At 39.0% G+C, this 12,696-nt stretch overlaps 1 protein-coding gene across 5 annotated transcripts in view; it reads right to left on the bottom strand.

The window, feature by feature from the left end:
* The window catches only part of PIBF1 (progesterone immunomodulatory binding factor 1), a 258,434-nt gene extending 245,806 nt beyond the window's left edge, over positions 1–12,628 (bottom strand). For 3 of the 5 annotated variants that reach the window (XR_008994571.1, XM_036893740.2, XM_057494563.1), the window contains exons 1-2: positions 12,359–12,626; positions 11,530–11,830 (exon numbers count right to left, since the gene is read on the bottom strand). Coding sequence is in view for 4 of the 5 variants with exons in the window: in XM_036893740.2 (XP_036749635.2) it covers positions 11,530–11,781 (252 nt within the window). In the remaining variant the exon portion in view is untranslated. Of the gene's footprint in view, positions 1–11,529; positions 11,831–12,358 lie in introns of all 5 variants that reach the window. The other 2 variants (XM_036893743.2, XM_036893741.2) reach the window with 2 other exon arrangements.
* Between the last annotated feature and the right edge of the window lie 68 nt (positions 12,629–12,696).

Here is a 12,696-nt window from a genome sequence, read left to right as displayed (position 1 = left end):
TATTTATAATGGTTATATCCTCTTGATGGACTGAGCCCTTTATCATTATGTAATGTCCTTCTTTGTCTTTTGTTACTTTCTTTATTTTGAAGTCTGTTTTGTCTGATATCAGAATTGCAACACCTGCTTTCTTCTCTCTGTTGTTTGCATGAAATATCTTTTTCCATTCCTTGACTTTAAGTCTGTGCATGTCTTTGGGTTTGAGGTGAGTCTCTTGTAAGCAGCATATGGATGGATCTTGCTTTTTTATCCATTCTATTACTGTGTCTTTTGATTGGTGCATTCAGTCCATTTACATTTAGGGTGATTATTGAAAGGTATGAATTTATTGCCATTGCAGGCTTTAAGTTTGTGGTTACGAAAGGTTTAGGGTTAGCTTCTTTACTATCTCACTGTCTAACTTAACTCGCTTGTTGAGCTATTATAAACACAGTCTGATGATTCTTTATTTCTCTCCCTTCTTATTCCTCCTCCTCCCTTCTTCATATGTTGGGTGTTTTGTTCTGTACTCTTTTTAGGAGTGCTCCCATCTAGAGCAGTCCCTGTAGGATGCCCTGAAGAGGTGGTTTGTGGGAGGCAAATTCCCTCAACTTTTGCTTGTCTGGGAATTGTTTAATCCCTCCTTCATATTTAAATGATATTCATGCTGGATACAGTAGTCTTGGTTCGAGGCGCTTCTGTTTCATTGCATTAAGTATATCATGCCATTCTCTTCTGGCCTGTAGGGTTTCTGTTGAGAAGTCTGATGATAGCCTGATGGGTTTTCCTTTGTAGGTAACCTTTTTTTTCTCTCTGGCTGCCTTTAATACTTTGTCTTTGTCTTTGATCTTTGCCATTTTAATTATTATGTGTCTTGGTGTTGCCCTCCTTGGATCCCTTGTCATGGGAGTTCTGTGTACCTCTGTGGTCTGAGAGGCCATTTCTTCCCCTAGTTTCGGGAAGTTTTCGGGAATTATTTCTTCAAAGACACTTTCTATCCCTTTTTCTGTCTCTTCTCCTTCTGGTATTCGTATAATGCGTATATTATTCCTTTTTGTTTGGTCACTCAGCTCTCTTAAAATTCTTTCATTCCTGGAGATCCTTTTATCTCTCTCTGCATCAGCTTCTCTGCGTTCCTGTTCTCTGTTTTCTAGTCCATTAATGGTCTCTTGCATCTCGTCCATTCTGTTTTGAAGTCCTTCCAGAGCTTGTTTTATTTCTGTATACTCCTTCCTTAGTTCTTGCCTATTTCTCTGCAAGTCCATCAGCATGGTTATGACTTTTGTTTTGAATTCTTTTTCAGGAAGACTGGCTAAATCTATCTCCCCAGATTCCTTCTCAGGGGAAGATATAGCAGATGCCGAAGCTGTCTGTGTTAGTCTTGTCTGGATCATATTTTTTTGCCTTTTAATGTTTACAGGTGCTTTTGACTGTCAGCTGGGAGGGCCAAACTTTTCACTTGCTACTGGCCTTTCTTTACTGGGACAACTGCGATCCCTAGTGGCTTGTGTTGGGTAATTGCGTGTAGACTGGGTCTTTGTGTCTTGCCTGGCCAGAATGGAGGAATGTCCCTTTCTGTGGGCGTTTTGCCTTAGGCTGCTTCTCTGCTTTCACAGTGCCCGGAGGGGTAATGGACAGGGGGGCTGTTTGGCTGTTTACCTCCGTGAGGGGTCTCAGAGCTGTTGCCCAGGGCGTTAGTGCGCCTGGTTTTCCCTGTAATTTCCAGCTGCTGGACTGTGACCTGTGTTGTTTCCGTCTAACTGTTAAGTCCCTGTCCCTTTAAGACTTTCAAAAAGCCCCCGCTTTTCTTTGTCACAGGGGCATCAGCTTCGGCACCCACTCAGAGGTCTTGCTGCCCTGTTTCCCTAGTATCCAGGGCCCACCGTGCATGCACTGTGTCTGCGCTCTGGTGCGGGTGGCTGGGGCTGGGTGTTCAGCAGTCTTGGGCTCCGTCTCCCTCCCGCTCTGCATATTTTTCTCCCGCCGGGAGCTGGGGGGTGGGGCGCTCGGGTCCCACCGGGCCGGGGCTTGTATCTTACCCCCTTCACCAGGCACTGGGTTCTCGCTGGTGTAGTTGTAGTCTGGCTGTTGTCCTGTGTCTTCTGGTCTCTCTTTCAGGATTAGTTGTATTTGTTGTATTTTCAAAAATATGTATGTTTTTGGGAGGAGATTCCCACCATCCTACTCACGCCACCATGTTGGCTCCGCCTCCATTTTCCCATTTTTATTTCTTCTCCTTATATCTGCCTGTAATACTGGAGGTAGAGCAGCCATCTGAGATTTTGACACAAAAAGGACATGCTTTTTTTTAAAAACACCTATGCAGAGGCTTAAAGGGGCCTGGATTCCTCTTTTTTTAAAAAAATTTTTATTAAGGTATTATTGATATACACTCTTATGAAGGTTTCACATGGAAAAACAATGTGGTTACTACATTTATCCATATTATCAAGTCCCCACCCATACCCCAATGTAGGCACTGACCATCAGTGTAGTAAGATGCAACAGATTCACACCATGTGTACTAAACATAATACCCCTCAATCCCCTTCTCCCTCCCTCCCCACCCGCCCTCCCCTTTGGTAACCACGAGTTCCTTCTTGGAGTCTCTGAGTCTGCTATTTTGTTCCTTCAGTTTTGCTTCATTGTTACACTCCACAAAAGACGGAATCATTTCGCACTTGTCTTTCTCCGCCTGGCTTATTTCACTGAGCATAATGTCCTCCAGCTCCACCCATGTTGTTGCAAATGGTAGGATTTGTTTCTTTCTTTCTTAGGCTAAATAGTATTTCACTGTGTATATGTACCACATCTTCTTTATCCATTTATCTATTGATGGACACTTAGGTTGCTTCCATATCTTGGCTATTAAAAAAAGTGCTGTGATAAACATAGGGGTGCATATGTCTTTTTGAATCTGAAAAGTTGTATTCTTTGGATAAATTCCAAGGAGTAGGATTCCCAGATCAAATGGTATTTCTATTTTTAGTTTTTTGAGGAACCTCCATATTGCTTTCCACAATGGTTGAACAAGCTTACATTCCCACCAGCAGTGTAGGAGGGTTCCCCTTTCTCCGCATCCTTGCCAGCATTTGTTGTTCTTAGTCTTTTCAATGCTGGCCATCCTTACTGGTGTGAGGTGATATCTCATTGTGGTTTTAATTTGCATTTATCTGATGATTAGTGATGTGGAGCATCTTTTCATGTGTCTGTTGGCCATCTGAATTTCCTCTTTGGAGAACTGTCCCTTCACATCCTCTGCCCATTTTTTAATCGGGTTATTTGCTTTTTGGGTGTTGAGGCATGTGAGTTCTTTATATTTTGAATGTTAACCCCTTGTTGGATATGTCATTTACAAATGTATTCTTCCATATTGTAGGATACCTTTTTGTTCTGTTGATGGTGTCCTTTGCCGTACAGAAACTTTTTAGTTTGATGTAGTCCCATGAGTTCATTTTTGCTTTTGTTTCCCTTTCTCAAGGAGATGGGTTCAGGAAGAAGTTGCTCATGCTTATATTCAGGAGATTTTTGCCTATGTTGTCTTCTAAGAGTTTTATGGTTTCATGACTTACATTCAGGTCTTCGATCCCTTTTGAGTTTACTTTTGTGTATGGGGTTAAACAATAATTCAGTTTCATTCTTTTCAATGTAGCTGTTCAGTTTTGCCAACACCAGCTGTTGAAGAGGCTGTTATTTACCCATTGTATGTCCATGGCTCCTTTATCATATATTAATTGACCATATATGGTTGGGTTTGTATCAGGGCTCTTTAGTCTGTTCCATTGGTCTATGGATCTGTTCTTGTGCCAGTACCAAATTGTCTTGATTACTGTGGATTTGTAGTAAAGCTTGAAGTTGGGGATCATAATCCCCCCAGCTTTATTCTTCCTTCTCAGGATTGCTTTGGCTATTTGGGGTCTTTTGTGGTTCTACATCAATTTTAGACCAATTTTCTCTAGTTCGTTGAAGAATCCTGTTGGTATTTTGATAGGAATTGCATTGAATCTGTAGATTGCTTTAGGCAGGATGGCCATTTTGACAATATTAATTCTTCCTATCCATGAGCACGGGATGTGTTTTCATTTATTGGTATCTTCCTTAATTTATCTCATGAGTGTCTTGTAGTTTTCAGAGTATAAGTCTTTCACTTCCTTGGTTAGGTTTATTCCTAGGTATTTTATTCTTCTTGATGCAACTGTGAATGGAATTGTTTTCCTGATTTCTCTCTCTGCTAGTTCATTGTTAGTGTATAGGAATGCAACAGATTTCTGCGTATTGATTTTGTATCCTGCAACTTTGCTGAATTCAGATATTAGAACTAGCAGTTTTGGAGTGGATTCCTTAGGGGTTTTTATGTATAATATTATGTCATCTTCAAACAGGAATAGTTTAACTTCTTCCTTGCCAATCTGGATGCCTTTTATTTCTTTGTGTAGTCTGAATGCCATGGCTAGGACCTCCAGAACTATGTTGAATAGAAGTGGGGGCAGTGGGCATCCTTGTCTTTTCCCGATCTTAAAGGAAAGGCTTTCAGCTTCTTGCTGTTAAGTATAATATTGGCTGTGGGTTTGTCATATATGGCCTCCATTATGTTGAGGTACTTGCCCTCTATACCCATTGTGTTGAGAGTTTTTATCATGAATGGATGTTGAATTTTGTCAAATGATTTTTCAGCATCTATGGAGAAGATCATGTGGTTTTTGTCCTTCTTTTTGTTGATGTGGTTGGAGGATGTTGATGGATTTTCAAATGTTGTACCATCCTTGCATCCCTGGGAAGAATCCCACTTGATCATGATGGGTGATCTTTTTGATGTATTTTTGAATTCAGTTTGCTAATATTTTGTTGAGTATTTTTGCATCTATGTTCATCAGGGATATTGGTCTGTAATTTTCTTTTTTTGTGGTGTCTTTTCCTGGTTTTGGTATTAGAGTTATGCTGGCCTCATAGAATGAGTTTGGAAGTATTCCCTCTTCTTCTACTCTTTGCAAAACTTTAAGGAGGATGGGTATTAGGTCTTTACTAAATGTTTGATAAATTCTGTGTTGAAGCCATCTGGTCCAGGGATTTTGCTTTTAGGTCAGTTTTTGATTACCTGTTCAATTTTGTTGCTGGTAATTGGTCGTTAAGATTTTCTGTTTCTTTCTGGGTCAGCCTTGGAAGGTTGTAATTTTCTAGAAAGTTGTCCATTTCTTCTAGGTTATCCAGTTTGTTAGCATATAATTTTTCATAGTATTCTCTAATAATTCTTGTATTTTTCTGGTGTCCATAGTGATTTTTCCTTTCTCATTTCTGATTCTGTTTATGTGAGTAGAGTCTCTTTTTTTCTTGATAAGTTTGGCTAGGGGTTTATCTATTTTGTTTATTTTCTCAAAGAACCAGCTCTTGCTTTCATTTATTCTATTGTTTTATTCTTCTTGATTTTTATTATTTCTACTCTAATCTTTATTATGTCCCTTCTTCTACTGACTTTGGGCCTCATTTGTTCTTTTTCCAGTTTCATTAATTGGAGTTTAGACTGCTCATATAGGATTGTTCTTCTTTCCTGAGGTAGACCTGTATTGCAATATACTTTCCTCTTAGCATGGCCTTCGCTGTGTCCCACCAATTTTGCAGTGTTGAATTATTGTTGTCATTTGTCTCCATATATTGCTTGATCTGTTTTTATTTGATCATTGATCCATTGGTTATTTAGGAGCATGTTGTGAAGCCTCCTTTTTTGGGGGGGTTTCATTTTGTGTAATTTATTTCTAGTTTCATACCTTTGTGGTCTGAGAAAGTGGTTGGTAAAATTTCAATCTTTTTGAATTTACCAAGGCTCTTTTTGTAGCCTAGTATATGATCTGTTCTTGAAAATGTTCCATGTGCACTGTAGAAGACTGTGTATTCTGCTGTTTTTGGGGATAGAAATCTGTAGATATCTGTTATGTCCACCTGTCCTAATGTGTTGTGCAGGGCCTCTGTCTCCTTACTTATTTTCTGTCTGGTTGATCTGTCCTTCAGAGTGAGTGGAGTGCTGAAGTCTCCTAGAATGAATGCATTGCTTTCTATTTCCCCTTTTAATTCTGTTAGTATTTGTTTCACATATGTAGGTGCTCCTGTGCTGGGCACATATATATTTGTAATGGTTATATCTTCTTGTTGGATTGACCCTTTTATCATTATGTAATGTCCTCTTTGTCTCTTGTGACTTTCTTTGTTTTGAAGTCTATTTTGTCTGATACAAGTACTACAACTCCTGCTTTTTTCTCCCTATTAAGTTGCATGAAATATCTTTTTCCATCTCTTCACTTTTAGTCTGTGTATGTCTTTGGGTTTAAAGTGAGTCTCTTGCAGGCAGCATATAGATGGGTCTTGTTTTTTTATCCATTCAGTGACTATGTTTTTTGATTGGTGCATTCAGCCCATTTACATTTAGGGTGATTATCGATAGGTATGTACTCATTGCCATTGCAGGCTTCAGATTCATGGTTACCAAAGGTTCAAGGTTAACTTCCTTACTATCTAGGAGTCTAACTTAACTCACTTATATGCTATTACAAACACAATCTAAAGGTTCTTTTTTTTTCTCCTTTTTCTTCCTCCTCCATTCTTTATATATTAGGTATCATATTCTGTACTCTTTGTCTGTCCCTTGATTGACTTTATTGGGGATAGTTAATTTAATTTTGCAGTTGCTTAGTAATTAGCTGTTCTACTTTCTTTACTGTGTTTTTATTACCTCTGGTGACAGCTATTAAACCTTAGGAACACTTCCATCTATAGGGGTTCCTCCAAAATACAGTGTAGAGATGTTTTACGGGAGGTAAATTCTGTCAGCTTTTGCTTATCTGGAAATTGTTTAATTGCTCCTTCAAATTTAAATGATAATCATGCTGGATAAAGTAATCTTGGTTTGAGGCCATTCTGCTTTATTGCATTAAATACATCATGCCACTCCCTTCTGGTCTGATGATAGCCTGATAGGCTTTCCTTTGTATGTGATCTTATTTCTCTCTCTGGTTGTTTTTAATAGTCTGTCCTTATCCTTGATCTTTGCTATATTAATTACTATATGTCTTGGTGTTGTCTTCTTGGGTCCCTTGTGTTAGGAGATCTGTGGATCTCCATGGCCTGAGAGACTATGTCCTTCCCCAGATTGGGGAAGTTTTCAGCAATTACCTCCTCAAAGACACTTTCTATCCCTTTTTCTCTCTTATTCTTCTTCTGGTACCCCTATAATGAGAATATTGTTCCATTTGGATTGGTCATACAGTTCTCTCAATATTCTGTCATTCTTAGAGGTCCTTTTTTCTCTCTATGCCTCAGCTTCTTTATATTCCTCTTCCTTAGTTTCTATTTCATTTATCGTCTCCTCCACCGTATCTAATCTGCTTTCAATACCCTCCATTGTGCTTTTCAACAATTGGATCTCCGACCGGAATTCATTCCTGAGTTCTTGAATATCTTTCCATACCTCCATGAGCATGTTAATGATTTTTATTTTGATCTCCCTTTCTGGAAGATTCATGAGGTCAATGTCATTTAAATCTTTCTTTGGAGTTGTATTAATAATTTTACTTTGAAGCAGGTTTCTTTGCTGTTTCATATTTCTATATGGCACCCTCTCGTGTCCAGAAGCTCTACTCTCTGGAGCTGCTCATCCCCTGAAGCAATGTCCAGGGTCGCAGGGAAGTGGTATTGGTGCCTGGGGGGAGGAAAGACCTGTTTCCTGCTTCCCGGCCGCTATGCCTGTCTCCACTGCCTGAACCAGTGCTCCAAACACACAGGTATAAGCCTCTATGCTTTGTGTTTGTAATTGCTGTAGACAGATCTTCCCTCTGGCTGTCCTAACACCACGGTAGAGTTTGTTGGTTTGCGAGCCAGGTGAGGCTGGCTGGGAGAAAGGCACAGTAGGCTGCGTATCACGGAGGGAGTCCATTGAGCTGTGTAGCCAGCCAGGGTGCTGGAGCGCCTGACGATCATGAAAGCTCCCAATCCTGTTCTGTGAGGTCTGCTCTTTTCTCCAGGTGTATGCAATCTGGCACAGTCCTCTTTCCTGTTGCTCTTTTAGGATTAGTTGTATTAGTTATATTTTTGTTTTATATGTGGTTTTAGGAGGAAGCTCCTGTCTTACCTCTCATGCTGCCATCTTTAATCCTCTCTCTCCTGGGTTCCTCTTGATGTCAAGGAGTAACCATACCAGGACTAAATAACCTATTTTTAGGTTCCTGTTACACCAGAGAAACAAAATCCTTATCTTGCTTAAGCTACAATTTCCACATTTCTGTTATAGGCAGCTACCATTTCTAAGTCTCTGGTACTAACAACTGAATTTCCTAATCCCCAAAACAATGGACAGCTAGTTCAATGTTTTTTCATATCAGAAATACCTATAATATTCATGACACTTCACCATTAAGGACTATTTGAGTGCTTCCAATGACAGGAAGCTCAGCACCTTAAAATTAGGCCACTTAAATGTCAACCGTAAGAACAGATTTATATTCAGCAGAAATCTACCTTTCCTGTGATTTCCAATCATTATCATGGAACTATATAGTTTAGTGAGAGAAATTAATTTTTTTGCACTAATGCTTCAATGTGAGATTTTCACCTTTGTATCCCTATTGATGTTAACACATAGTAACCTCTGCAGAATGAATGAATGGCAAAAAACACTGTTCCTGCATTGATCCCAGATTCACACTTTCTTACATTTTTCATCTCTGAAACTGGAATGATCTAGTAATCTGCAGCACATAACAGCTTAACTTGGCAGTTTTTAACCATAACAATACACATAATGGTCCATGTCACAGTCAAGGTGCCTTGGATATGATGAATTATTGAAGATTAATTCTTCTGCCATATAAAAGTTCTTCATATATTTGACAGCAAACATATGAAGAGACCTAAGGGGTCTCTAAGCAGGATAACCCTAGTGCTCATAGACAAAAAACATGGGAATGTAGAGTAGGCAGCTATTCTGGAGGGTCAATTTGGCAGTACTCTTAGTTAAATTAAGCACACATGTACCCTGTGAGCCAGAAATTCTGCTCCTGAGTATATACATCAAAGAAATGTTCATATAGGTCAAGAAGAGAAATGTCTAAAGAAGGCTAATGCTGCATGTGGTGGCAAGGAGTTGGAGACAATCTGGTGGCTACCACTGTGAGAGAGGATGGATAGATTGGTTGATGCGCATAGACAATTATGTATTAGTTGGAAGCAAAGGACTAGATGTACATAATAACATGAACGGATTTAAAAACAGTACAGTTGAAAAGAAGACACCTCTAAAAGAGATTAAAATCTAAAATAAAACATGCAATTTACATCTATGCAAAGGAAAAAAATAAGAAAAATACTCATTTCAAGAATAAATGTTAAAAAAAAGTATAAACAGGATAGTTACATTAGGATAGAGGGAGGGAGGAAGGGAAGTGAGTTGGGGGATTAAAAAATATATATGCAAAATAAAAAGTGGCTTTGGCAAAGATCAGTGATGATTATGTGTAATAAACTTAGGAATGTGACTAATTCAGTGTTCTACATTTGCAGTACAACTAGAAAACCACCACAATAAAAAACTACTCAGCATCACGGGGTACAAAAATAGTAATACAGTGATGAATAAGTTAAGTATGGCTGCTACTATTATTTATTATACATCAGGCATCTAAGAGCTTATGTGCATTGATTAATTTAATCCTCCCAACAACTCCATGAAGTAAATACTATTAGTACTCTTATTTTATAGGAAATCAGAGTAAAAAAGTTAAGGACTTTGCCCAATGTAACTCTTAGGGTTCGGATTCAAACCCAAAATGTGTATAGCTAGAACTGCAGCTCTGATCTGTAGCACCGGAGACCCTCTCATGAATAAGCCACCATTTCTATAATGTAAACCTCACACTTTAAAAAGGAGAGAAGCCACTTACAACTGCATACAATTCACGCTGCAAACAAAAAGAAGTGGTCAAATAAAATGTAAGTCTGGATGTCATTTGTAGTTCAGCACTTAAAATAACATCTGCTGGCTGAATGGGTGGGTTAAATGAATGGGAGATTACCTCAGCCTTCTTTTCACTTGGGTGGAATATGGGCTTTAGACTTCGTTGTGTGAACCCACCTGGCTCCAGCACTTTCATCTGAATGGTCTTGTACGCTGCTAGCCCCTTGTGGTTCTATTTCATCAAGAGCAAAATGGGATTCAGTCCCTCATTTAAGAAATAGCTGAGCACTTATTGTGTGCCAGGGACTGTTCTAACTGCTGAGACAGAAGAGTGAATACAAAGAAGCCTCTGTCCTCATGAACTGCACAGTTTATTAAGAGACAAATACCAAACAACTAAACAAAGTCAGGTAGCCATATAAACGAATACACGTTATCTATGTGGCACAAAATAAAGGGTTAAAAAAATGAGGATATAATTTTAGTAACAGTAACTAATACTTACTGTGTGCTTACTAAATATCAGGAACTAGTCTAAATTATTCTATTGATTCATTTAATATGATGAGTCAGGGAAGAGCCCCCTAAAAGCACCTCTACCTATGAGTTGTTGTGAACCTTAAATGAGATAACACACGAGAAGTTCATAGAATAGCGTTTGGCATTGAATAAGCACTCAGTAAATGTTAGCTATTAATACTTTTTTAAATGCATCTGACCTATTTTTCACTTCACCAAGACATTGGGGTTTAGGTTACTTCATTTTCCTAGACAGTCATGGTCAAGAAATTTCAAGATAGTGAAGTATGTTGTACACATAGGTGAGAGCTAAAAAAGGAGACTGACTTAAAAGAGAGAAGGTATAGCTGAAACAACAGGAGGGGATAGGAAGAAGTGGGATCAAGAGCAAAGGTGGAGGATTTACTCTTGCAAAGGAAAAATTTTCTCTGAGGTAGAAATAGTAAGAATTAAGTGTCTCCTGTCTTTTTGAAATCACTATAAATTTCCTATAGCTAGTGACTTTACCATATCTTACACAAAATGCTCTGTAACTGAATACCCACACAAAGGAGGAAAACAAGGACCAGTATATTCCTGCTTACTTGGCAAACATCACTTGTTAAAGACTATAGTAACTAAATTTATACTTAGTGCTATGACACAATGACTATCAAATAGAAAGATACCAAAGAAACCAAATTCCAGGGCAGAGACTATACAGATTCAGTAATGTAACTTTGCTCTTGATTATTCCTATCAAACTAACGACATCAGGGTTAATTCTCAGTGAAGCAGAAAACAGCTTGGATAGAAAAAACACCTAAGAAAATATACTGCACACATACTAGACTTTAAAAATTGAGACTACACAAGCAACTCATCCCTGCTCACCTTTAAACAGACCCCTCCTTTTAGGACTTTTTATTTGGACACAGAAATATTATTCACTTCCCCCTCCTTTCAAAAACAGCTTTTTTACATTATGCAAAAAACTGCAATTTTTTTAGGTGTCACTTCAAGTTCAGATTACAAATATAAAATTTCAAGTAATATTTATCTTCAGTTTGAAGACAGTAAAACATAAGGATAACAAATTTTACATCTGATCTTACCTTTGTAAGATAATCCACTTTCAAATTGTCGATCATCATATTTTTTTGGGATAGCTCTATTTTCAGTAGCTGAATATTATGAAGTAGTTCTTTACGTTCAATTAGCTGCCTGGTGATTTTGATTTTACCGTCGTGCTCTTCTGATGAGGAAATATCATCTGTAGGAACTGTTGTTTCTAAACTAATATCTTCCGATTCCAGAGAGCTAGAGATGTTCACTTTTTTGGATACCTTGGCAATTTTCCGAGACATTTTTTTATTATTATGAGTCAGTTTTCTTCTCCAATTCTATTTCAATTTTCTGTAGGTTAAAAATATTACTTTCAGTGTACTCAAATATTCTCTATGATAAGCATGAAGTATACTAAAGAGATACTAAGGATTCCCTAAGTAATGACTAGGCAATCTGAAGGACCCCAAATGTAGGAAAAAAGGGAACAGTGAAATAAACTTTTTTTTAAAGACTTCGTTAGCTTAATGAAAACAAGACAACTTGAACTTCTTAACCTTTCAGGATAAATTTTTATAACTGCTTTTTAAAAAATACTACGCAAAAATTTTACAGTATTGTAGGTATCAGTTTTTCCATAAAGATTAGAAAAAGGTGTGTAGAGGGAAAGCGATAGGAAATTTAGTTGGACCGGCTTCCTTCCTCTCTAAAGGAAACGGGGTAAGAAGAGAAGAAATTCAATACAGGTAACAGCTCCAGGATTACAAAGGATCAGGGATTGGGATTGCCCACGCGTGCCGCGTGAAGAATGAAACCCAAAATTGGCAGCGTCGGAGGATTCCACGCCCCGCGCGGGAAAGGAAGAGGCAAGCAAGCTACCTCGAAACCTTCAATTACTCCACGTTGAAGGCTGGACCAGCCGCCACAACCGCAACTCGAGGAGCTGAAGACGGGCCCAGACTAGAAGCTCAGGCTGAAGTCCTTCAACAAGGAATCTGAGGTTGGGGACCGTTAGGACCTGTAACCAAGACAACAATTTCCGCGCTCAGAAGAGGACAGAGGAAGCGGCAGCGCGCAGACGTGCTGCCGGAATTCAGCCGGGATCCACCCCGGCGCGGGAAGCAAGGTATGCGGGGAGGTGTAGTCCAGGGACGGGCGCAGGGGCGGGTCCCGCCCAGTTCAGGGCGGAAAGTCCCCTTAGGCCCAATCCTCGCAGC

The sequence above is a fragment of the Manis pentadactyla genome, chromosome 17 (assembly GCF_030020395.1).
Source record: "Manis pentadactyla isolate mManPen7 chromosome 17, mManPen7.hap1, whole genome shotgun sequence".
In the NCBI taxonomy this organism is placed as follows: domain Eukaryota; kingdom Metazoa; phylum Chordata; class Mammalia; order Pholidota; family Manidae; genus Manis; species Manis pentadactyla.
This window is presented reverse-complemented; position numbering and strand designations above follow the sequence as displayed.